The sequence below is a fragment of the Maylandia zebra genome, linkage group LG11 (assembly GCF_041146795.1).
Source record: "Maylandia zebra isolate NMK-2024a linkage group LG11, Mzebra_GT3a, whole genome shotgun sequence".
Classification (NCBI taxonomy): Eukaryota; Metazoa; Chordata; class Actinopteri; order Cichliformes; family Cichlidae; genus Maylandia; species Maylandia zebra.
This window is the reverse complement of record NC_135177.1, coordinates 13,706,968-13,732,072: the sequence shown is the minus strand read 5'-3', so window position 1 is coordinate 13,732,072 and position 25,105 is coordinate 13,706,968. Positions and strand designations below refer to the sequence as shown.

Here is a 25,105-nt window from a genome sequence, read left to right as displayed (position 1 = left end):
CTGACTTTTACTGTTTTGCTTCCACCATTATGCACAGCACTCTCTCTTTCTCTCTCTCTCTCTCTCTGTACTTCAAGAACAGTTTCCCGTCTAAAAATCTGTTTTCTGCGTTATTCGCTTGCTTGCTACGCACAAGTCTACCGTAGTTTACAGCGCTGTCGGCCGCTGTTTTTTTCCCCCTTTTACATTCTTCTGAAAAGAAAACCTCATTTCTGCTGTTCAATACTGAACAAATTTAAACTTTTTAAAATTATTCAAAATGCAAAACGCTTAGCCGTGTCTCTAATAAAACCGCTGTAACGTCAGAGGTAATGTTCATATGTTGATTAATGGTTTTCTTTCGTTTTTGATGTACTGCAGAATATTTTTTATAAAATCCCAGGCCAGGAAAATCACCTTCATGTTTTTCTGTGTTTTATCTTCAGCTACTTTGACACAAAGGCATCTGCTGTGACGCTTACACCTGTGATAAAGTCTTGCGTGTGTCAGCTTCCTTTTTATTGATACAAAAATATGTAAATGTACTGATCTGAATTATAATATTTCTGACTGTCAAAATTTCCCAGATTTAAATCGAATCGAATTAAATCGAATCGTGGATCGAATTGATTCGGGACCTTGTGAATCGGAATTGAATCAATTCTAGAAATCAGTGACGAAACCTATGGGCAGAAATCTGTGCCATCAGAAACTGAATTTGAATAAGTTCAATTTGAATTTGAATTGCTTACAATCTGAATTGTAACTTGAATAAATGCTTTTGAAAAATGAATTTGAATTAGTCTAATTTGAAATTGAATTTATGCTTTGAAAATGATCATCACTAAAATGAAATTTAATTTTATATTTTGAAAATGAATTGATTTGCTTTGAAACTACATTTTATCCTTTAAAAATTCAGCTCTCGAATAATTTCAGTTTCACTTCTCACCATTCAGTTTCAGTTCTACAATTCAATTTCAGTTCCAAAATTCAGTTTTTTGGAACTTACATCCACATCCACATTATATCACTTCAAACAGAGGTGATCCAGTAATGCTGCACTAATGAATTAGACTAACTATTCACTTTAGCTAAAGTTATTAAGTTAGCTAAAGAGTTGGGATGCTGTGTAAGACATAAATGAAGCTAAAATACAAAGGTTTGGGCACCATTTTGCATGTTTCCCTACTGTAGGGGTCTCTGCAAGCATACAGAGGGGGTACTCTGAGAGGGTACAAGATGACAACTCTGGAATTCTACTAGAAACAGTCGATCATATTTGTTTGTCAAAGCTGAATTCAGGGCAAACTACGCTAAATTAGCGTTTTTAGCTAACAGCTACAATAAGCATAAAAGTTACTGCACGGCTATCATTTGTTAACATGACGCTTGTTCTTATACATGTAATACATTTATTACCAACCTGAGAGTTTATCCGCTGGTCATTCGACATGACGAATGACTTCTGAAGTCTTAATTCAGCTCAAGACGCTGTAGATTCCCGTCAGTAACACTTTCGGTCCGCTAGTAAAACGTAGTTCTATTAATCTGCGCTTGAACCGGAATCGGATGTAAGTTCCAAAAAACTGAATTTTGGAACTGAAATTGAATTGTAGAACTGAAACTGAATGGTGAGAAGTGAAACTGAAATTATTCGAGAGCTGAATTTTTAAAGGATAAAATGCAGTTTCAAAGCAAATCAATTCATTTTCAAAATATAAAATTCAATTTCAATTTAGTGATGATCATTTTCAAACCATAAATTCAATTTCAAATGAGACTAATTCAAATTCAGTTTTCAAAAGCATTTATTCAAGTTACAATTCAGATTCAATCGGAGCAATTCAAATTCAAATTGAACTTATTCAAATTCAGTTTCTGATGGCACAGATTTCTGCCCATAATAGTGCCCCTGTATTGACCTGATATATATATATATATATATATATATATATATATATATATATATATATATATATATATGTATATTGCTGTATCGAACAAAACCTAATTGTAAATCAGGCGCCATACAGAAAATCACGTGCTGCCTTCACGTTACCCTGTAAAATCTGGCTATTACCTTATTCGACATGATTGTGGGACAGTTAATTGCTATTAGTCTGAATAGTAATTTTGAGGTCATAAGTAACATAATAAATAACTTTGGAGATGTTTAAGGAATCAAGCACTGGGCACGAGGAAAGTAAATATTTACTGTTTGATTTGCATTTTCGCGTCCTCTGTGATTTCCCACCGTGCGTGAACGTGGCGGGGAAGTACGACGGTTACTGACAGCTACACTTTCTCTGCATACTTCGAAAAATGTCGATTTCCGAGGAGATGTACCTGCACTATCACGGACTGATTGTGCCCAAGGAAACTCACTCTTATGAGAGTTTGGAGTTTGCTCAGGGATTCAAGTTTGAAGACGACGACGTCCTGGCTGTTATCTACCCGAAGTCAGGTGAGAGCTTCTGTAAAACACTCAAGCGGCTTTTACTTCACAGAAAACTGATGACTAAACCTTTGTGATGGTAGAATTTGATGATAGACGCTGCACCTGCGCATTTATCTGTGTAAGTGGTGTCAGACAGAGCACGCAGAGTCTGCGGGTGAGGGTGAAAATAAATGAGGTTCGCGAGTGAATTGTACGCCGTTGTTGTACAATACAACAGTTGTTGTACAGTACAACAGTTGTTCTGCCAAAAAGTGATTTCCGGTATTTGCTAAAAACTGATTGCTCGTATTTAAACTGCTATAAGTGTTGGCCTATAATATGTGAAACATATGTCAAATGCATCCCTTATGGATGACATAAAGTCATCTTGAGCCACAAACAACATTAGTGTAAGAAGGTAGAAGCCGCAATCAGTTTTTGGCAGTGACTTTTACGTAACCTTTATTTATGCAGTTAAAAAAATGTCATTAACATTAAAAATGTCTTTTGTAAGAGTAAGCTGGCCAAGAGGACAACAGAAATGGCAGCAAATATTACAATAGTTCTGTAAAAATATTTTAAGTGGGGATAAACGACCAAATTGGTTATAATGTAAGTACAATAACACAGAGTTGTAAAGATACTTGAAAAACAGATAATTTTTTAATTCTATATATAACCCCTTTGTAAACCCTGTTCACCGAAGTCTGTTTACGAACATACGTAAAGATATTACACATAAAAAATACACGGAAACATTGGAAATCAGTTTTTGGCAGGCAATCACTTTTTGGCACAACACCGTCCTTGAACAGTTTGCTGCTCAACCTGAATGTTTACTATTACCAGTTTGCCTTTGAAGGCTAGAGACTGCATAAACCTATATATGTGGTTAAGTAAGCCTAGATACTGTGCACTATGCAAGAGTTATGCAAAGTTTTTCCAGTCACTCCAAAGCCGTGTGTCAACTGTTATGATATTGTGAAAAATGATGCAAATGGCTGTGGTGAACACGTACTTCAAGAAGAGGGAGGAACATAGAGGGATGTATAAAAGTGTATAAAATGTGCAGTTTGAAGGAAATGGGAGTCTGCAAGGTAGTGGCAGGTGAGAATGTAGCTAGGCAGATGAGTCGCTGAAGTTGAAGAGCAAAGAATGTTGCACAGAGTTCAGAGAGGATTTAAGATAGCTCTGGGTGGAAGGCAAGGGTTATCAGATGTCTGGGAAAACTGCGCAGAATGTATCCTCTGGATAGTTTCCAAACAACAAGTAGACTTGTTGTGAAAAGAAGAACTACAGGAAAGTATCCAAAGTGAAGAAAGACCTGAGTACTGGGAGCTTGTCATACAGCAAAGAGAGCGCTTATGAAAGGAAATGGTTTATAATGAGTTGTATGTGAGGCTGCACACTAAGAAAAGAAAATGGGGCTTGTAACAACTGGCTAGTCAAGACAAGGTAGAAAGGATGTCCAGCAGATTAGCGTGGTTAATGATAGAGATGAAATATACCAACAAGTGAAAAGAGTGTGTTGAGATGATGGAAAGCACTGCACCTGGCAGTCATGTGTGTGTATGATGTGCAGGATCTTTAATTGGAGAGCAGTTACAAACTGTGCTCACATTTACTAAGACCGATTTTCATAAGCGTTCCTGATACTAAGCACCGGTTCCCACTATTGTTTCTGTTAACCCGTTATGCAGTTATACTTGAAGACCTGGGCCCTATTTCAGGAAGCCGGTTTAGAAAACTCAGAGTGAAAAACGATACTCAGGGTTGAGTAACCCCGAACTGTCCAACTCGGAATATTCGGTTTCAGAAAGGCTGATAACAATTAGTTCAATCAACGCGGAGTTGCTTTAACCCCAAGTTAAACGCGCGCACAAGGATACATAAAGCCCTGATTAGTGGAGCACAGATTAAGCGAGTCACCATGGAGACGGAGGGAAAGAAGGCGCGGTCAATGTATTTTACAGCACTTGAGGCCGAAATTCTGATGGCAGCATATGCCGATAACATGCAAATTTTGCGGAAAAAAAGTAACACAGCCTCAGCTGCAAAAGAAAGGGAGCATGCATGGCAAAACATAGCCGACAGAGTCAATGCGTGAGTGTTAATTTAAACATTGATCTAGGGATTTCCACCCATTTAACACGTTATTTTATTATATTTTATTTTATTTTATATTTTATACATTTTATTTTGTGATGTGACGTGAGCGCAGGTGCAACCCAACAGGCCCCAAACGTTCCTGGCAGCAAGTAAAAATGAAATATAAAAATATAGTCCAAACAGGTAAGGTGTAATTGTATTATGAGCCATAGTGCTTGGTCTGTTTGTCCGATGTAAATCAATTGCAGTTAGAGGCTACATTAATTTCCCCTCTGTAAGCACTTATTGAAATTATCTGAGCACATTACAATTACATATTTGCTTACTCTGTATGCTCAAATGTGACCCGTTATAGCCAACAGAAAAAAAGGCCCGAAAAACAGGTGGAGGTCGTCCACCACCACCACTCACAGAGGCTGAGCAGTTGGCTTCCATATTTGTGATAATGTTGGCAGCATCACATATGATCTTCACAGTGCAGAGAACACAAATTAGCATCCATTACTATAATAAATAATTTGTTAGTTTGAAATGCTACAGGGAGCTATGTACCTGTACATTAATGCTGTGGAAAGACTTCCTGTTCACATAGTCTCCTTCATTTACTGAAGGAGCAATGATTGGAATGTGAGTGCCATCTATACAGCCAATCACGCCTGGGAACCGTGAGAATAAATGTAAAATTTAAGTAGTAGTTCAAGTATCACCACATCATGAATTAAGTTTCGTTCATCCTGCTACCTGCAATTTTGTGGGTCTATGACCGGGGAACACCACAAACGAGTACAGGAGACGTTTCAGTGCAACTGTAACATTCCTGACTGCCCGACAGACGGTAGCCTTGGAAACGTGCTCAGCGTCACCAATATTATACAGAAAGCTCCCGTTTGCAAAAAACCGAAGGGCAATACAAATAATATGTACAGAACTGAGAGGATGTCCGCGATGTGTCACATGAGCAATATTAGGCCTGAGGATGTTATTCAAATAAATTATAGATTGTGCTGAAAAACGGTGACGTTCACACAGAAAATCATCAGGAAATGATAAAATGTCCAAACGCGCTCTAATCACTCTCTCCCGGCGGAAAGCTCTGTGGAGAATTTGGGCTTCAACATCTACTGGCTCTTCAAGGAAGGGGCATGCCATGTCTGACACTTCCTACAGTCAGGTTTCTGACAAAGAGGCGGAGAAGGTCAGGGTTAGTTGAAGTAAACCTGCTAGGGGGCAGGTTAGCTTCACGGAGTGTGTCGTCATAGTAACTCACTCAGAATCAGTGTTGGGTAAGTTACTTTAAAATAGTAACTTAGTTACATTACTAGTTACTTCTCTCAAAAGTAACTCAGTTACTTAAAGTTACTCGTTACTTTCAAAGTAACTAGTTACTAGGGAAAGTAACTTTGGTTTTACTCAGAATTCTCTTGTTAATGTGTTTCTTCCATAACTTTGCCAGTCTTCTAGCTTGCTTACTTGCCACAAGTGCACTGTGCCACCTACCAATAGAAAGGAAAAGATAATGTGCACATTTCCACGAGAGAAATCCCACGCCTGGACCGTCATTGACTGCTGCCATGATTCTAGCCTACGTCACAGCGTCATGCGCGCCTTTTACATCCAACACAAAAACTGCAGCCGTGGTGCTTTCGATTGTACTCAGAACTCGGAAATTCTGCCTTCTGAATACGAAGATGTAGGTAACACCAGACTGCAGATGAGCTGCATACAGGGCTGGACTGGGACAGAAAATTGGCCCGGGCATTTTGACTAGAGACTGGCCCACCATTATAGGAAAAATCATAAAGCCTTTGAATGAAAATAAACACTGTTGTGACAGTGATGAACACTGTTTTGATGGTATATATGCATCAATCTATCAATCGTTTGTTGTAAGATTCAGATAATTATTTTTTAAAAGCTAGACATTTTAAATGGGAATAAGAAAGAAAAGTATTTCCTTGTGCCCCCCTCTCCCTGTTAATGCCCTACCTGCCCCCTTGGCCACACTTTGCTAGATCCGCCCCTGCACAGTTACCAGCTGTCAGCTACTTAGAAAAGGATCCTGGGGTTATTTGTCTCTCAGAAACAGTTCATAACTTCCCTTCAACTCATTCATGTCACCTAAAAGGTAAACCTGTTTCTCCATCACCTGTTCAGCTCTGATGCTTCAGTAAGGACATCTCCTGGTTTCATCTTCATGTTTCCCTCTCACCAGATAACCAAACTGATATCATGACCAGCAGCTTTACAGCTGTGGCTCCAGCAAACATCAGCCGATATTAGAAATTAATATTAAATAAATTCTAACAATAGCTGATCAAGCTTAAACGTGCTGCTGTTGTTTAGCGCGACATCCGCTGGTTTCCTCTTTTGGCGCAAAGTGAGCGATAAACAAACAAGAGAGAAAAGCCGATCAGCTGATCATTGATCAGTTTTCATGATTGAAGTAGAAACAGGAGAGGGAGGGAGGGGGGAGAATGAGAGAAGAAGAGGCAGCTGTGCAGCAAAGACACAGAATAACTCCAGCTTTGTGCCTTTTTCATTGTAGCTGAATTACGGGACAAACTGTTCCTTTTCACCTCAATAAGAAACGCCTAATATTTTCTCTGAATACCAGACAGGACGGTTGGCAACTCTAATAACTTATGAACAAAATAAAGTTCAACATCAGTATCATAGCACCACCCAGCTGTATAGAAACTCCGTCATGCTAGCTAGCACGCAGTACGGAAAAAGTCAGAATAACGAAAATAAACTCCACCTAAACTTGGTTCATATCTGACCCAGAGAGACTGCAGGTCATAACTTCTTACCTGAAGTTCAGTTCACACTTGGACCGGCGGCCGCCTCGGGTCTCTTTTCCTTCTGCGTCCTCTTTCCATCCTCCACCTGCTGCCCTCCACCACTTGCTAATGTTACTGAATCTGTGGAAGCTCCATAGCCACCACACGAAGTAACGAGTAACGAGCCTATTTAAATCCCAGTAACGACTAACGCGTTCCTGATTTTGGCATAATAACTAGTTACCGTGCTCGTTACCACAATAATAACGTAGTTACTGTAACGCGTTACTTAGTAACGCGTTAGTCCCAACACTGCTCAGAATTAATCTAAACTCGCTTTGTGAAACCGAAAACCCAGAGTTTTCGTTAACTCAGGGTATACTTACTCAGAGTTTGCACTAAACCGGCTTCCTGAAATAGGGCCCTGTAGCTCATACTCATTTATTTTTTTATTGCTATTTCTTCAGGTACAATCTGGATGCAGGAGATCCTCCCACTGGTGCTGAATGGGGGGGATCTGACCCCCATCCATACCATTCCTAACTGGGAGAGAGTCCCATGGCTGGAAGAGAAACAACTGGCACGGGTGGTGGATAAGCTGGCATCTCCACGGGCACTGGTCTCACATTTTCCCTACAACCTCATGCCCCCTTCCTTCTGTACCTCCAAAGCAAAGGTAATGACTCTGTGTGATATTCCCAATGTGTTCCTGATTGTGTAAGAGACTTTACACACACGTATGTTTTTGCACTCTTTCTGCTGTAGGTGATCTACGTCATGAGGAACCCAAAGGACATCATGGTGTCTTCATACTACTTCCACCAGATGGCTGGCTTCCTTGAGGATCCAGGAACCTTTGATGAGTTCATGGATAAATTTCTTGAGGGCAAAGGTCAGAGATCACATATGCACAAGAGGAGACATGCAAGAAAATCAATATTTGCAAGTTCTATCACAATAGTGGTTGGATCTGTAACTGGTCAGCCAATGTCTGCTTCATTTGCAGTGATGTTTGGAAAATGGACAGACCACATGAAGAGTTGGAGAAACAGTGAACTGGGAGACAGAATAATGTACATTACATATGAAGAAATGGCTCAGGTAAAACACTTCCAATGTTTTCACTGAAAGGAAAGTGTTTCATGTGAGGTTTTTTTTTTTTTCTTGACTAAACTACCAGACACAGTGTCTCATAGTGCACCGCATTGTCAGTGTGTGCGTGCACACTATGAGAGACAGGTGTAACAGAGAGCTGCCATTACCTGCACAGAATAAATATTTTAACTCACACTTTCTCTTGTTATATTTTCAATTGTCATATTCTGCATTGAAGTAAACAGAAAGTAATTGGAGGACTGTTGAAACTTTTATTCATTATCAGGTCATCAGCTGAATTACATGAGCAGCTGTTGTTAGCTGTGTGTGTATTTGTGGGTGCGGTTGTCTTGCTCAACTTCAGCCTGCACCTCGTCACTACGGCATTCGCCTACAATATACAAGTAAAGAAAGCGATCTATATCAATATACTAGAGCTGGGCGATATGAGATTTTTTCATATCACGATATGTTTTTTTCATTTCAGGCAATAACGATATCTATCACGATATAAGCCAAATAACTATATTTGTTAGATTTAAATGTGCCGTTGCTCACAAGTAAAATGTGAAATAATCAGCAGCTTGTTTTGATTTAAATATTTATTTCCCATAATAAGTTCAACAGGGTAGATGTACTAAAGGAACATGAGACTTTTTCAGATAAATAAAGGCAAATATTGCAAACTACACAAAAGGCAGCCGCTAAAGCGTTTAAGTTTCAAAATAGAACAAACGAAACAGACTACTAAATTGTCAATTCCACTTAGAAACAAAATATTAATTCTAAAAATAAATCTTAGTTTGTTTTACAGAAGAACAGACAAAATTGACTAACTTTTGTCAATATCAAATAAACTGAGAACTAAAAGGAAATTCTCAATCTCTCCTTGTTGTATAGCTTAGCTTTTCAAACAGTTTTAACAGTTACTTTAGTCTGACAAAAGCCGAATGATGAATTAGTGCTTCCAGTCAGGGATTGAGCATGCACCGCTTTATTGCATTTCCAGACTTGCTTTTGGCACAATTTACAGTGCGCGCTACTCTGTTTTTTGTCAGACTTGAAATAGCCGAAATACCTTCACACTACGGAACTTCTATGGCTCTTCCGTTCGACAATCTCTCCAGCATTGGAACCATCATCTGTTTTCTCTTCGGTCACGCTCTCGGTTGATTTTTCTCTAGTCAGCACACTCATTTCCTCCGTTACCCGGGCGGCACGCCGGCTGGCTGCTTCCCAAAACAAATACACATGTGCGGCTTGGCACTTGTGCTGTACGTAACAAGTCACGTGACGTGACGCTGCGGCTGCGATTGGTTCGGCTCTGCGCTACTTAATTTGGATTGGCTGGTTTTTTTTTTTTGTTTTTTTAAGAGGACAAGAGCGGTGAGGCCTATCGCAATAGTTTAATTTTTCTATCGAGAAAAAGTTATTTCGCAATACATATCGTTATCGTTCTATCGCCCAGCTCTACAATATACAAATCTGTTGGTTAAATAACATGAATTTTTGCAAACATAAATCATAGTAGTCAGCTAGAACATCATAGAAAGAAATAGTTTTTTCAGCCTTTTACTCACCTCTGCTGCTTCCTGGTTGCAATGTTATGATCGGGGAAGATTGTGCCCCAGGCAGTGTTGGGAAGGTTACTTTTAAAATGTATTCCACTACAGATTACAGAATACATGCCCCAAAATGTATTTTGTAATGTATTCCGTTACGTTACTCAATGAGAGTAACGTATTCTGAATACTTTGGATTACTTAATATATTATCATGCTTTTTACAACTGCATGAATGTACTGTTGCTGTGTGATTTATTACTATTACTGAAGGTCCGTGGCTCCGAACCCTTTCAGTCAAAGACTCTTTGGTTCTTATGTTGGATGTCTGCTTCCATGGCCACTCGACCAAGCTGACAACTGTGTTTTTAAAAATTGTTACTTACCTACATCTATATTGTGTTTTGAGTAGGGGTGGGACTCAATTAAAAGAAAGTTAATCTAATTAACTAGAGGTTTTGTAATTAATGAATTAATCTTGATTAATCACATTTAATCGCACAAGCAAATGTGCCTCAAAGCGCAAATGTTTTTTTTGATTTAAAAGGGTTTTAGTGGGCGACAGAATAAATAATAGACATGGTCATGAAAATTGTAAACTCAAGCTCTTAATTTCTGGGGGAAAAAAAAAATTAAACTGCATTTCAATTCAAAACAGAGAAGCAAAAATAATATCTCTGGCCAAAATTGGGCAGACTTTAAAATAAAATACTGTTATAAGTACATTTTCAAAATGGTATTGTCTTTCAATAATAATGATAAAAATTTCAACATAACGTGCAGTTTTTCTTCTTAAAAAAATAAAGCAGAAATATAAAAGGTTATTTGACCAGTTTCACCTTTAAACTGTGAGTAACCTTAGCCAAAATTATTTTGTACATTCCGCTAAAACAGTGTGATCATCGACTATTTTAGTGCAAAAAATAACAAACCCATTGGACTCACAATACCTACGTACTCCATACTGTCTGTGTCTTTTAACCAGTTACTTAGACAAAGTAACTGTGCTTTTATCTGTTTTTATCTTGTAAGGTATGAAGATTCATGTGCTTTGTGCTGAGGTGTTTTTTTCTGTTCTCAAACTGCTCTCCTCTCAGGAGCTCAGTCTGCTTTTCTCCTCCTCTCCCCTCATGTATTGTGCATTTCATTGTTTTTCTTATCATCCTTTGGGAAGACAGCTCTCTGACCTGTCTTCCCAATGTGATGTTTTTGCAGTGTATATAGTTAGAAGGGGACCCATTTCACTGCAGGTAACATGTACATGAAACATTGCAAGTGACAGGTAAATGCATAACCATCATCATCATCGCTTCCAGGCCAGGCCAGACAGCTGTGGGTGGGTCTCTGCTCGACTGGACCACCACTGCAGCGGGGAGTCTGTCTCGCTGATGATGGATTCTGCTCTGTACAAACTCAGAGCCCTGTTGCACAGGGCATCCTCATCTCAATCAGAGTCTGAAGACAAAGAAGAGAGGAGGAGGCCCATTGTCTTTGCTGCCTCCTTTGTGGTGGCATCGTTACGCTATTCCTGCAGCAGGGCTTCAAGGCTGGTCCAAAACTCTTCTCGCTCTCCGCTTGCAAGATGCTTTAAATCCTTAAAGCGTGGGTCAAGCACAGTAGCTATCTTGAGCCACTGATGGTTGAGTGTAGCTACACGCTGGGATAGGTCCTTTGTGAAGGCAGTCTTAAATTTCACCATGTAGTTTGAGTTATCATTGGAGACCTCCATGGTGTGATGCAGGTGGCAGAAAGCAGGTAAAACCACGGAATATAAGACATATGGCTCACCTCCAAGAAGCTCAGTCACAAACCTGTAGTAGACAGTTCAAGAAAATAATGTCCTAAATTCTTTGTTTAATGCTACCGCATCCGGGGCAGCTGATGCGCCAGTATTGGGGAACAAGGATGCTGGTGAGAAGTGGGCTACTGGCCGAAGGAACCGAAACATCATCACACCGAAAGTGGAAATACAAATTTGAAATCATTGCCAGAACTACTGAACTGCAAAATCGACATCAGAGCTTTATCCAAATTATGACTCACAGGATCAGGGCAGACGGTCGTCAAACCATCACTCAACGATGACCAGATGGCACTCTACTACTCGGGTGGAGAAAAACGAAAAGCAGGAGTTGGTTTCATGGTTGCCCGTCGCACAGTCAAGAGTGTTGTCTCATTCCAGCCAATCTCCAATCGCCTTGTAGTGCTCACCATCAACGGTAGCATCAAAACCCACCTCATTACCATCTACACACCAACCGAGACAAATCCAGACCCGGCCAAGAACAATTTCTATAACCAACTACAACACACGTTGGATTCAATCGGACTGGGTGGGAGAGCACGGGGTCGGGTCATTTTGGACATGGTGTAATGAACAACAACGGTTTGCGCCTCTTGTCCTTCGCCAACACCAACAACTTCATCATCGGAAAAACACCCAATTTTAACATCCAAAGAAACATCAACTCACATGGCAAAATCCAACAGGTGATGACTCAGCGATGTTGGATTACATCCTGATTGACTCCTGTTTCCGTGATAAATCTTCTACTACAAAGAGCCAAATGCAAATCGCACCCATTGGCAAAGCTCAACTGGAAATGCCTGTCAGATCCCGCTTACAAGGCAGAATTTCAAATAGCATTATCCAGCCATTTTGCTGCATTGGTGCCATCCGAAGATGTCAACGTCAAAGAGCAACAAGTTTTGGACGTCATCATGGAAAGCGCCAAAGACCTGTGCCATCCCACACGCTGCCGAACACAGCCGTAGATATCCGACGAATGTCTCGATATGGTAGATGAAGCGAAATATGTGAAGCTGGTCGACTTTAAACGATATCGTCAGCTCAACAAGGACGTCTGACGCCGATTGAAGGAAGAACGCGAGGCTTACTGGAACCAAGTAGTGGCTGACTTGGAGGAAGTGGCCTCAAAGCATGAGTGCCACACCATTTATCGAATGCTCTGATGCCTGAGTAGAAAAACCAAATCAACAAATGACAACATCTGAAAGGCTGATGGCACCTTTGTATGATCATCAACTGAGCGGTTACAGTGCTGGACGGAGCCACAAGGACCACCAGCAGAGCCGCCACCCATCGAAGCACCAGAGACCCCGATGGTCCGATGATGAGTCAACCCTGGCAAAGGTGAAGACAGCCATCGGGACTTTGAAAAATGGAAAAGCGCTTGGTGTGGATGCAATTACAGCGGAATCGATCAAGGCTGGCGGTGATGTTCTTCTCCAACAAGTGCACCTTCTTCCGCAAAAAAATGTGGCGCACAGAGACGATTCCAAGAACATGGGAGAAGGCCATCATTATCCCAATCTTCAAGAAAGGCAACAACCGAGAATGCCAAAACGAATGCGGCATCAGTCTGCTTGTTTTATTCAATTTTAAATCATGCTTTTTATTTGTTCTTGTTTCTAATGTCTCTGTAAAGCACTTTGAATCACCTTGTTGTTGAATTGTGCTATACAAATAAACTTGCCTTGCCTTGCCTTGCTCTTGATCAGTGGAAAAGTCTTCACGAAAGTAATTCAATCATGCCTGCAGAAACATCGCGAACAAACGAACCGCAAAGAGCAAGCCGGCTTCAGATCTCACCGCGGGTCCTGTGACCAGATGTTCAGTATTTGCCAGGTGAGGAGCAAATTTTATGTGGGAAACGGACGGTCATCATCTTTATTGACTTTCAGCCTACATTCGACTGCATCGATTGGGCAACACTTTGGATGACACTGGAGACTGAGCACATCCCACCGAAAGTAATTAAGCTCCTACAGGAAAATTAGAACGGATCATTGAGCCAAATTCGCATCCGAAACAAGCAGTCGACTGAATTCGCCATCCGCACAGCAGTCACCTTACTGCTGCTCTTCAACATCATGGTTTACACCATCATTTGACCGTGTAGTAACATCCTGTGTGAGTGGCTCTTTCTGTTGCTCCAGTCTTGTTTGCTCCTGGTGTAGTTCCTCCATATTAGCAGGGGTGTCTGTAATGCATCTCATTTTGCTTCCCTTTCAATATCATAAGGCTGTTCAATTTTACTTGAAATAGTCTTTCGGCACAGCAGTTGAAAGTTGGATCACCTGATGCTAACTGTAGCACATTTTCTAACCCCCTATCTTCTACCACTGATAGTAGTCTACAGTCCAGAGCAATCCTTTTATGCGAGAGTTGGTAAGTTTGTCCAATATTGGCTTACTAATTTTGGTTCTGGGGCCAGTCATTTCATCAAATTTGGACTGTTCATATGTTTTATTGTCACTGCCAGTGCTAGGTTCTGTGCCTCCTGCAACATGTTTTGAATTTGGATGGTATCGTAAGGTTGAGGTGCTTCGGTGGTACGGAAACTCCTTTTTGGACAGCTTGCACAAAACCATGCTTTTATCAAGGCTTCTGTCAGGTAGTCTTTTGAAATGAAATTTGCCTCCGATCAGTCCTAACAATGCGCGTTCTTCTTCTCCCTTTTTGTACATCTGATGTGTGCATTAGTGTAGTTGGTATTCCAGGAAATTGTGCATTGACAAAAGTTCCCCTTTGCTTGAAATGCAAAGTGTGATTAAATGCGTTATTTTTTATTTAAATTATATTAATAAATTATTTTACATGTTTAAATTCCCATCCCTAGTTTTGAGACACAATTTCCCACATATTTTGATGCTCCACCTAAAGGCCCGAGTGCACCAATGTTCCCTCTAAGCTGCGCACATGCACAATTGCGCACTGCTGGCACGGTCTCTGCGCACAGAAAATCTGTGTTGTGCACAAAAAAAAATCTAACCTGAATTGAAATTAAAATTAAAACTTTAACAATTCTGTTTTGCAGTGTTAGTCAGTGAGTGACTGACTGCTCCTGTATGGGATTAGAACGATGCCACCATATTCCATAGTCCAGCCAATAATGCCATTTACATTCGCAGCTAATCAATGTGGTTGACAGGCTATGACAGCGTCCTTATGTGCCGACACCGGTGTTTTAGCTAGCAAAGCGGCGTGGCTTATGTGGAGTGAAGCCACATTAATGACAACGTGAACAACCATTGGAGATGTGAGCAGGACAGACGAAACAATTGACGGAAAAAGTGTGGACTTTATACCAGTTTTTAAATTGTGTTGATAGGCCACCTAAAACCAGAGTTATGATAAAAAGATATGCAATGTTTGGTTTTCTTCCTGAATACTATCGTTGTTTATATTTACTGCGGGAAGAAACGGTAAAAACTGTGTTTTATAAGGAAAACGCTCGAAAGCCTGTGAGCAAAAACAAAACCAAAAAAACCCCCACCCTTTCCTATTGGTCGAAAAATATAACATGTTGACCAATCAAAAATGATATGGCAACATGGCATTTATTGTTTAGGAAGGGGGGAAGTTTTAGGAGTGACCGCAGTGTTTTGCCAGGTGAGTGATTTGCGACGTTTAGCACAAATCTTGTGTAGTTAGCGTGTTGTCTTGTATAGTTAGTGTGTAGTGTAGTCAATAGTTTTGTTGTGTGTGTCAGAACAATGAGGCAACTACTGAATGTTACAGGTGTTACAGGAGTGATACATCTCCTGTTGTCAGGCAGGTATCAGGCTGTTGTTCTCCTTTATCTCATAGTGGACAGAAATAATTTTTTGGAGTGACACAAATAATTTGTGTGGCATCAAATTTGATGCAGAACAGCTGATTGTTCTGTAAATAGTTTGAAATATTTATTTTAAAAAATGCCTTGGCTACATTTTTAGGTAAACAGCTGCAAAAAACTCCGTTGTTTGCAAAACTCAGTTACTTTTTTGAAGAAGTAACTATATAATTAATTGCCCAACATTGGTCATTATATACTGTATTTTGCAAACAGAGAATTACAGGACTCTCTCCCAGACCACAGACTCATACTCATAATTCAAGTCAGAGCTTTATTTAAAAAAGAAAGAAAGTTGTGTTTTCAAAATTGGAGTTAGAGTTATTTTCACTTCCAATAGTGTTAACATACTAAACAGGTCATGAACAAGATTTTTTTTTTTTTCAAATTTTCATTGTCAGTGTGCTGAAGCAGTTAATTAAAAGTAGTCTAACATAAATGCTTTAATTTGATTATTTTAATAAACCATGTAACTTGGATGGATTCGATGTTGGCGTGACCACAGTGCACACTTCTAATGTTGCTCACAGTGGTCCAAGGGACCGTGCAGGGAGTTTGTGTGTTCGCTCAGACACATGAAAAATTAGAGGGAACATTGGAGTGCACCCTCCACATTTGTCACTTTGAGCAAAACAAACCCAGACTTATGTCTTGCCAAAACTTGAAATTGTGACTTAAACTATTCAAACCCCTGACCTTTCAAAGTTTGCTCATGAAATGACTTTAGAATAAGTTTTCAATAAAAGCCAAATTTAAAAAAACACTGACTGTTTCACATTATATAACGAGCGTGTTTCTTCCAGGACCTGCCTGCGGCTCTCAGGCGTATTTCTGATTTCCTGGGCTGCAATCTGACTGAAGAAGTAATTCAGAAGGTAGCAGAGCATTGTTCTTTCAAGAGCATGCAGAACAACAACATGTCCAACTTCAGTCTAATCCCCAAGGTGTACATGGACAGTGACAAATCTCCTTTCCTAAGAAAAGGTGAGTTTCCATATCCCATTATGACACATCTGACTGGGTTGAAAAATTAGTGATATTGAACACAACACACCAACTTGGACGCGTTTGTTATCAAAGATGTCTTTTCAGAGTTTCTTCCATGGTCAATTTCTGTTCTCATCAGGTGTTTTTATGTTTATGTGACTCTTTGCATGCGTGTTTTTGTTGTCAGGCATTGCTGGAGACTGGAAAAACCACTTCAGCTCAGAGCAACTGACCCGATTCACCTCTGTGATTTCCAAAGAGCTGGAAGGTGAGAGCTTCTCTCTGCCATGGAGCTTGGATTGACCACCATCTGAAATAGTGAGATGGAGAGATCAGGAGTGGTAAAGACAAAATCGAGACCTATATCGCGAGTAATGTTATATTTCTTATAGGAGGCACATGTAGTATACATAGAGCTGCCCCAAAAAAACAAAAGAGTGCATCGACCAGCACAACAAATTTTGGATCCTTCGCTCTGATTTAGCGGTGAGTGCAGCGCATGTCGTTGTGAAAGGGCCTTTATGCTCCGCAGTGTGACTCACAGGTCCCAGGTCAGCCCTGACTTTGTGTTAGGTAATACTAAAGTAATAATGGGATTTCTGGTATATCACAGCTTTATCCTTTCAACAGCTACCGGAAGTTAAGGGACCTAGCTTATAATGAATATTCATATGGAAATCCTCCAGCTTCAAACTATATTACCCTTCCAGGACCTGCAGCTCAGCAAAGCACCCCTTCGACAGCCCAACCCATCTGTCTCTGATTGGATTGTTAAATTTGTGATTGACCTGACATTGACCAATCAGCTGAAAGGAAGAAGAATTTGGTCAAAATTTTTAAGTTTAATATATAGTTTTTTGCTTTGCATCTGTAACCAGACCTTAAAAAACAAATTTGTAATGTGTAAATATTTTTTTACAAATACAAATCTCTTTTACATTGACACAAATTCTCTTCCATAGATGCACAAACATAAAATTTTCAGATATTTGGTTTACAGGTTACAAAACTCAGTTCACAACTATGCTGTCTGATTTACAAAATATTCGTACTTGTAAAATATTTATAATAAATATTTTAAAATATTTATAACCACAATTTGAGCCCATAAACTAGTGCCATGAACTAGTGGTAAAAAACTAAATTGCCGCAAAATGACGTCACTTCCGGTTTCGAACAGGTCATGACGGACATGCGATAGTTCGCGCTGATGGATGTAGGAAGTGTTACAAACAGCTGATCGGATTGGCAAAGCGTGTTTCTGTAATATTATGTTTTTGTTGCTACAAGTGCTTTTTATGCAGTTTTTGCAAAGCTATATGTAGAAGGAAACTGTGACCTAGGGCAAGCTGATGGAATAAGATGTAAGTACAACTCCTCCGGTTTCATATGCAAAAAAAATTATTGCGCTAGCTTACGTGGTTGCAGTGCTACCGGGATTTAAAAATAGTTATGTAAAACGGAGCGTGCCCGCTCCGACCGGCTTTAAAGGGTTAATATATATTGTTTTTTAGTGTGTAATACTTATTGCATGTTAACCTTGTATATGATTAACTTTTGCCATCTAGGACCTCCATATTCTGGATCTGCATGTATTTGACATTTAACTGGTACAATTTTTAAAGTTACTGAGCATAGCACATTCACGGCACAGTCCACATGTTTCTGCTAATACAAAGTTATGATACTGCAATCTTAATTAACATGGATGTAATGTTGTATTTAATTTGTTGTTGAGAATTTTAACAAGAAGATCAATAAAGTCATTAACAGTAACTTGTTGTCTTATTTACTTCTTTTATAGTTTTGATGAAATAGTAGTCAAATTTTAAATGCTAAACATCATATTGTTCTCCGGACGTATGATAGACACACAGGCTTGTTTTTATTTCAGCTGTAGCTGTAATAACAAGAATGATGGATGAATCTTTGAAAAGACACATTTCTGTTGGATTTTGTAAAAATAAGGCCTACAAATAAAGCTCCATTCCCCTATATCTGTAACGGGGTTGCTTTTTTTCTCTCATAATGAATCAAGCTACTTTAGCCACTCTGCATTCCTCTAATCTGATTTTCAAGCCTGTACATTATGTGTACATAGTGACTCAATGTGCTCTAATCACCACTTATATATTACAGAGCTGGAGCTTTTAGTCAGCAGGCGAGCTCACACAAGTTGATCCTTCTGGGATGTTGCAATGGTAGACTGAAAAAAAAGCTAGGATACTAGATATAAAAATGCTTTGCTAACTTTATGGAGCAAGTCAAAGCTTGAAAATGCCTTGCCTTTTTATGTTTTGGAGAAAAGTTATTTGCAAGCATATTCAACTTAAAATGCAACAGCTATGCAGATTTGAAGCTGCTAGCATATACAGGTGTGCTTACAGCAACATTTTATGATGAACTGTATCTTGGAGACAAATGCAAACACATTCCTACATGTCAGACCACAGGGGTTGGAAGCCCACACAGGACATTGGGTAGACTAAAGCAATTGTCTGTCTTAAATGAACCATATCCAACAAATGTTGCACCAAATCAGCCGTGGGCTTTCAGTAATAGTAATAAATCACACAGCAACAGTACATTCATGCAGTTGTAAAAAGCATGATAATATATTAAGTAATCCAAAGTATTCAGAATACGTTACTCTCATTGAGTAACGTAACGTAACACGTTACAAAATACATTTTGGGGCATGTATTCTGTAATCTGTAGTGGAATACATTTTAAAAGTAACCTTCCCAACACTGCATATACTACGTTATTAAGTTTGTGTTTAGGAATTCTGTCTTTGGGATGAAAGACAGAACTCCTATAATATTTAAAACTTTACTTTCTGTATTTTGAAAATACACACCATGCTTATATGAATCAAAATTTCAGTGAGTCTTCTGCAAAGAGTTAGCAGCCAGGAATGCTGCAAAAATCTGAAAGTAATCAAATTTGTATCTGGAACAAGCAAAGAATAACACATTCCTGAACTTTCACTCCAAATGCAGGATAACTTGTATTTCTTTATAAACTAAAGAACTACTGGTGTGAAACTTTTTCCATTAATACAGTCAGATCCAGTATACTAATAAAAAGATCACATGTGGACAAATAGGTCATCAAGGAGAGGAGCCCATTTTTCACGCAGGATTGTTTTTCGGTAAGAAAAAACTGAATAAAAAGGAGGACGTACAAAACGAATGGTATTCACTCATTTTTTGCTAGTTCAGCTCACACGGCCCAATTTTTTTCTGTCTCTCATTTGTTGTCCCTTGAGTCCAATAAAGCTGTCATTGTTGAAAAGGCACAATGGTCACAGACACAGACATAAACACAGGCACACACACTACTTGCTTTTACGAGCTTGCTGAACAACGCTGTAGTGTTTACACTGTCGTGCTACTTTGCTGCGGTTGTGAATTCCAGTGAGTCATATCAAGCCAGGCATTATACTAACACGGAATCACTCCAACTTTATGTCAAGACACAGAAAGGGAGAACATAACTTGATGATTACAACCCAACAAAATTTCAAAACCTATGACCAGTCAGTAATGTCTGCAGCATGAGGTTGTTTATGTTTTATTTTCTTTAAGTCAGTTTTACTACATAAAGCCAAGAGTAATCGAATAAAAAGACAGTATACTATTTGAGACCAACCCGTGGTCATTAGGTCTTGGCTTCAACCTCTGAAATATAAAAGCAGTTTGGAATACAAAGTTCCCTTTCAGGAAGGTATACGTACTTGGGGGAGAATGGTCCAATCATGCCAACTAGATTATTAAATAAGGAGGTGCTCAGGGAAAGGGCACTGACTACGTAACAGGAGAAAGTCTCTAACGAAGGATAGGAGAAAAGTACAGAAGACTCACTCATCCAGAGAACTGTCATGTCTGCCACTGAGTACATTAAGTACCACGGTCTCCTCCTGCCCCTGGAGGCCCACACCACGGAGAGCTTGGAGTACGCCCAAAATTTCTGTGTGGAAGACACTGATGTGTTTGCCATCACTTATCCGAAGTCAGGTATGTGTTTGTTCTCATATCTGTTGTCGCTTTTTAGCTTTTCTAGTTGTCTCTGATGGTTTTTGTTGATAAGCTTTAGTTTCCACATTTTATATATGGAGGAATTTATTCCTGTATATTTAAGAAATTTGTTTTGATGGCAGCAAAACATCTCAAAAAAGCTGAGATTTGGGCAAAAGAACACTGAAAAGGGAAGTGACACTAAAAATAATCACATGGAGGAGCATTTCAAAACTTATTTGGTTAATTAGCGACAGGTCGTCAGCAACATGACTTGGAATCAAAAGATCATCTCAGAGAGGCAGAGTTTCTCAAAAATGACGCTAGGCAGCGGTTCCTTTCTGAAAACAGCATTCACAAGTTGTGGAATGGTTTCAGAAAAATGTTCCTCAAATTAATGCCTGCATATCTGAAGGTGTGGGGGTCTGTGCTTATGGAGTGAGTGCTTGCACATCTGGAAAGGTGCCTTCAGAGCAGAAAAGTAACTTTTAGTTTAATTTTTCTGTGATTTTCTGCCTCTTTTTCTGTGATATCCTGCCTTTTTGGCCTAAAGGGACCACCCACCATTGGAGAGGAACTCCTCTAATAAGCACATCAGGGCTTAGGAGGGTAGCTCAAATAAGTCAAACGATATAGACCAAAAGCAAATATCCATTACAGAGCACATAAATGAACCGGCTTGGTCTCAGAAGGATATACAGGTTTCAGAGGAACATACACTGCCGTCCAGGCAATATCTTTTTCAGGGAAGGTCTTGCATATTTCAGCAACATAATGCTAAACCACACACTGCAGCTATTACAGCATGCTTTTATAGTAGAAGGTTCTACTTCAACTGGCTCCTTTCAGTATGGAAGAGTAGCAGCTCTACCCTGAGGCACAATCTCTAATGGAGAGACCAGCCTCCCTTCAGAGAAAGGCCATTTCTGCCAACTTTCTCAAACTTAGAGGTGCTGATTCTCATTCCCACCACTTCATACTCAGCTGTAAGACAGGACAGCAGGGGGGAAAGTGGGAATTTCTTGAAATTCAGAGATTATACATAATGTCCTTATTTATTTAAAAAACAAACTGGAGTATACTCTCTGTATCCCATTCAGAGGTTGCATGAAAATGCTATGCAGTTAAGTGAAGGCTCAACAAGTTAGCTTACTGTTTGTAATAATGCACCTTGTAGGACTGGTAGAGAGCAGACTGTGGGCTTCATGGTCAGTTTAACAGACAATGATGGTGGGAATATTATTAGTAGTCCACTCACTGAGCTTGACGTTTATAGCAGCTTCATACTCTGTAACATCTAGCATCTCTGTTGGCTAAATCCATAAACAACAGTGAATCTCAGAGCAGCAGCATACCTTAGCTGATCACAGCATGTACTCAAAGAAAAATCCTACTGGAGCTCACATTGGGAATTGTTCTTATGTGATTCTTTTCCCTATGCCCACCACTCCAACAGATCTTAGCATTCCCCCACCTACTAAATCCTAATGTAATGTTGGGCTACATAAATTTTTTCTGTTTACATGTTGATGCAAAGTCACCCATCTACAGTGCAGGCAGCAGCAACAAATGTAAGGCTGAGTTAGCTTAGCACAAAAATAGCTGGTAGAAATGTTTTTCAAAGAGCTGTTTTTTTTTTATTTTTGTACTGAGGGTACATTTACATCCAGTATAAGTACACATGCTTTACGTATACTTGGTCAAAGAAGTTGAATCATCTGGACGACCCTTTCAAATTTTGATTTGTCAGACCTCTGGAAAATCTTTCACTTAAGTCTTTGTTAGATGAAGTCAGCCTCAAAGAAGACAACAGCCTTTCTGGATCTTTTTTCCCTTGCAGGGCAGGATGTTGTTTTGAAGTTGTGGTGCAATGACAAACTGTGTTCAATGGCATTGTTTCTCAGAAGGGTTCCTGAGCCCGGGCATAGTTTCCAATACAGATTGTTATTTCACTGTTATTTCTTCAGGTACAATCTGGATGCAGGAGATCCTCCCACTGGTGCTGAATGGGGGGGATCTGACCCCCATCCATACCATTCCTAACTGGGAGAGAGTCCCATGGCTAGAAGAGAAACAACTGGCACGGGTGGTGGATAAGCTGGCATCTCCACGGGCACTGGTCTCACATTTTCCATACAGCCTCATGCCCCCTTCCTTCTGTGCCTCCAAAGCAAAGGTAATGACTCTGTGTGATATTCCCAATTCATTCCTGATTATATAAGAGACTTTACACTCATTATGTTTTTGCACTCTTTCTGCTGTAGGTGATCTACGTCATGAGGAACCCAAAGGACATCATGGTGTCTTCATACTACTTCCACCAGATGGCTGGCTTCCTTGAGGATCCAGGAACCTTTGATGAGTTCATGGATAAATTTCTTGAGGGCAAAGGTCAGAGAGCAAAACTGCACTTCTATTATCACCAGTAGAAGAGTGGTTGCATGTGAATGATTTGCCAATTTCTATCTTATTTGCAGTGATGTTTGGAAAATGGACAGACCACGTAAAGAGCTGGAGAAACAGTGAACTAGGAGACAGAATAATGTACATTACCTACGAAGAAATGGTTCAGGTAAAACACTTAAAAATTTTTTTGTTAACAACGTCTTCCATTGTTTTCCATGAAAGGAAAGCATAACAGATCACTGTACAGAACACTTTATCTTCGAGTATTGTGTTGTCAGTATGTCTGCAATATTCCCAATAGAAAAGGTTATTTTAACATTCTTGCTGTTAAAAAAACCCTCAAAGTTCATATTACGTTTGGACGTATAGTATTCAACTAATAAAACTCAGACTTTTTATCGTGCCAAAAATGTGAAGCTTAAATCACTCAAATCGCTGACCTTTCAAAGTATGATCTTAAAATGACTTCAGAATGAGCTTTCATTAAAAGCTAAATTTGAAAAACACACACTGTTTCACATAATATAACAACCGTGTTTCTTCCAGGACCTGCCTGCATCACTCAGGCATATCTCCGATTTTCTGGGCTGTAATCTGACTGAGGAAGTCATTCAGAAGATAGCAGAGCATTGTTCTTTCAAGAGCATGCAGAACAACAACATGTCCAACTTCAGTCTAATCCCCAAGGTGTACATGGACAGTGACAAGTCTCCTTTTCTAAGAAAAGGCGAGTTTCCGTATCTTCTATCAAAAGTGTATTTTTAGATTTCTTCCCAGAATCGATTTCTTTTCTCATCAGATGTTTTTATGTTTATGTGACTCAAGCTTGACATGTTTTTGTTGTCAGGTATTGCTGGAGACTGGAAAAACCACTTCAGCTCAGAGCAACTGACCCGATTCACCTCTGTGATTTCCAAAGAGCTGGAGGGTGAGAGCTTCTCTCTGCCATGGAGCCTGGATTGACCACCATAGAGATCAGGAGTGGCAAAAATCCTGGCCTGTTATTTCAGACCAAGTAATTCATGCTAACTGAGCCAATATTCTTAAACCTATTTATGGTTTCAATATTAGGACCATGAGTAAATAGCATTAGAAGTAGCAACGTTTATTCACATGTCTTCTAATACAATTAAACCAGGATTCAGAAGCCTCACTGAGTCCATTAAAGTTCTCATAACTGGCATGCTTTAAATTAAATGGAGACTATTTATAGATACAGATAAAACTAGCTTGACAAAATATTTAGTGTATCCTGATATAAATCTGAAGCCACAAGCACTGGACATTAAAGATTGTACAATTTGTGCTGATTTACCCACAAGGAAATACTGTTGCAACATTTGAATTCCTCACAAATTAAAGTGAGATTTTTATACCTCTATACTGCTGTTTTAATTTTATTTTCCAGTTCACATAATATGCTGAAATCTGTCATTTTTTAGTAAGCACTTTTTAACTTATTTTTATCTCTAATAATTATTTACATCTTCATTATTTTAATATGTTATTTTTTGGAGGGGGGAATTGAATAACTACTTTAGATTTAACTTTAAAAAAAAAAAAAAGTAAAAAATTATAATTTGCCCAGTGAGTCTAAACTCATGCACTAAAATGTACTATGTGAATACTTAATTTCTGTTACTTTGGTATTATTTAATCATAAAATACAGGTTATCGCTTATTTGTGTGATAATTTAACAGAAATGATGCCTAGCAAGAGGAGTAAAAATATAAATCTGATGTCTGAATGTACTGAAAAATGTTGGTAAAGTCCTTCAAATTAAAAAAACCATTTTTTTTTCAGGACCATTTCTTTTTAGGCTAATAAAATTGGTGTAAGAATTTATAATCTGATGTAGTCTCAGCCTTCACTGATAAATGATGGCTTTTCCACAGCCATAGCAGAGATGCTTTTATTTAGAGTTGCTCTTAATGTAAACCAGGTGTTATTACTTTAAGTGTAATATACTTAATTAAAAAAATAATGCAGGGCAACTTTAAAGGAAAATGTGTTACAAGAACAGTCTAGAATCTAGATTTTAGATTTATTGTTATGTATGGTCATTCTTGGACATTTTCTTTACTGCAC

At 39.2% G+C, this 25,105-nt stretch overlaps 2 protein-coding genes across 2 annotated transcripts; both read left to right on the top strand.

Moving 5' to 3' along the window:
* Positions 1-2,237: 2,237 nt before the first annotated feature.
* Positions 2,238-18,367, top strand: LOC101465138 (sulfotransferase 2B1). The gene is made up of 6 exons (XM_004568116.5): positions 2,238-2,446; positions 7,776-7,984; positions 8,074-8,200; positions 8,315-8,409; positions 16,408-16,588; positions 16,779-18,367. Exons 1-6 carry the CDS (start codon positions 2,305-2,307, stop codon positions 16,892-16,894), a joined length of 870 nt encoding a protein of 289 aa, XP_004568173.3. The 5' UTR covers positions 2,238-2,304; the 3' UTR covers positions 16,895-18,367.
* A 1,132-nt stretch (positions 18,368-19,499) lies between these two features.
* LOC101464842 (sulfotransferase 2B1) lies at positions 19,500-24,397 on the top strand. The gene is made up of 6 exons (XM_004568115.3): positions 19,500-20,610; positions 22,578-22,786; positions 22,875-23,001; positions 23,088-23,182; positions 23,563-23,743; positions 23,864-24,397. Exons 1-6 carry the CDS (start codon positions 20,475-20,477, stop codon positions 23,977-23,979), a joined length of 864 nt encoding a protein of 287 aa, XP_004568172.2. The 5' UTR covers positions 19,500-20,474; the 3' UTR covers positions 23,980-24,397.
* The last annotated feature ends 708 nt before the right edge of the window (positions 24,398-25,105 follow it).

Excerpts from the sequence above, each read along its gene's own strand:
- LOC101464842 (XM_004568115.3), top strand. The coding sequence starts at position 20,475 with ATGTCTGCCACTGAGTACATTAAGTACCACGGTCTCCTCCTGCCCCTG. Across the intron at positions 23,183-23,562 it reads CCTACGAAGAAATGGTTCAG|GACCTGCCTGCATCACTCAG; the intron begins GTAAAACACTTA and ends TGTTTCTTCCAG. Across the intron at positions 23,744-23,863 it reads GTCTCCTTTTCTAAGAAAAG|GTATTGCTGGAGACTGGAAA; the intron begins GCGAGTTTCCGT and ends TTTTGTTGTCAG.
- LOC101465138 (XM_004568116.5), top strand. The coding sequence starts at position 2,305 with ATGTCGATTTCCGAGGAGATGTACCTGCACTATCACGGACTGATTGTG. Across the intron at positions 2,447-7,775 it reads TGTTATCTACCCGAAGTCAG|GTACAATCTGGATGCAGGAG; the intron begins GTGAGAGCTTCT and ends CTATTTCTTCAG. Across the intron at positions 8,201-8,314 it reads TAAATTTCTTGAGGGCAAAG|TGATGTTTGGAAAATGGACA; the intron begins GTCAGAGATCAC and ends CTTCATTTGCAG.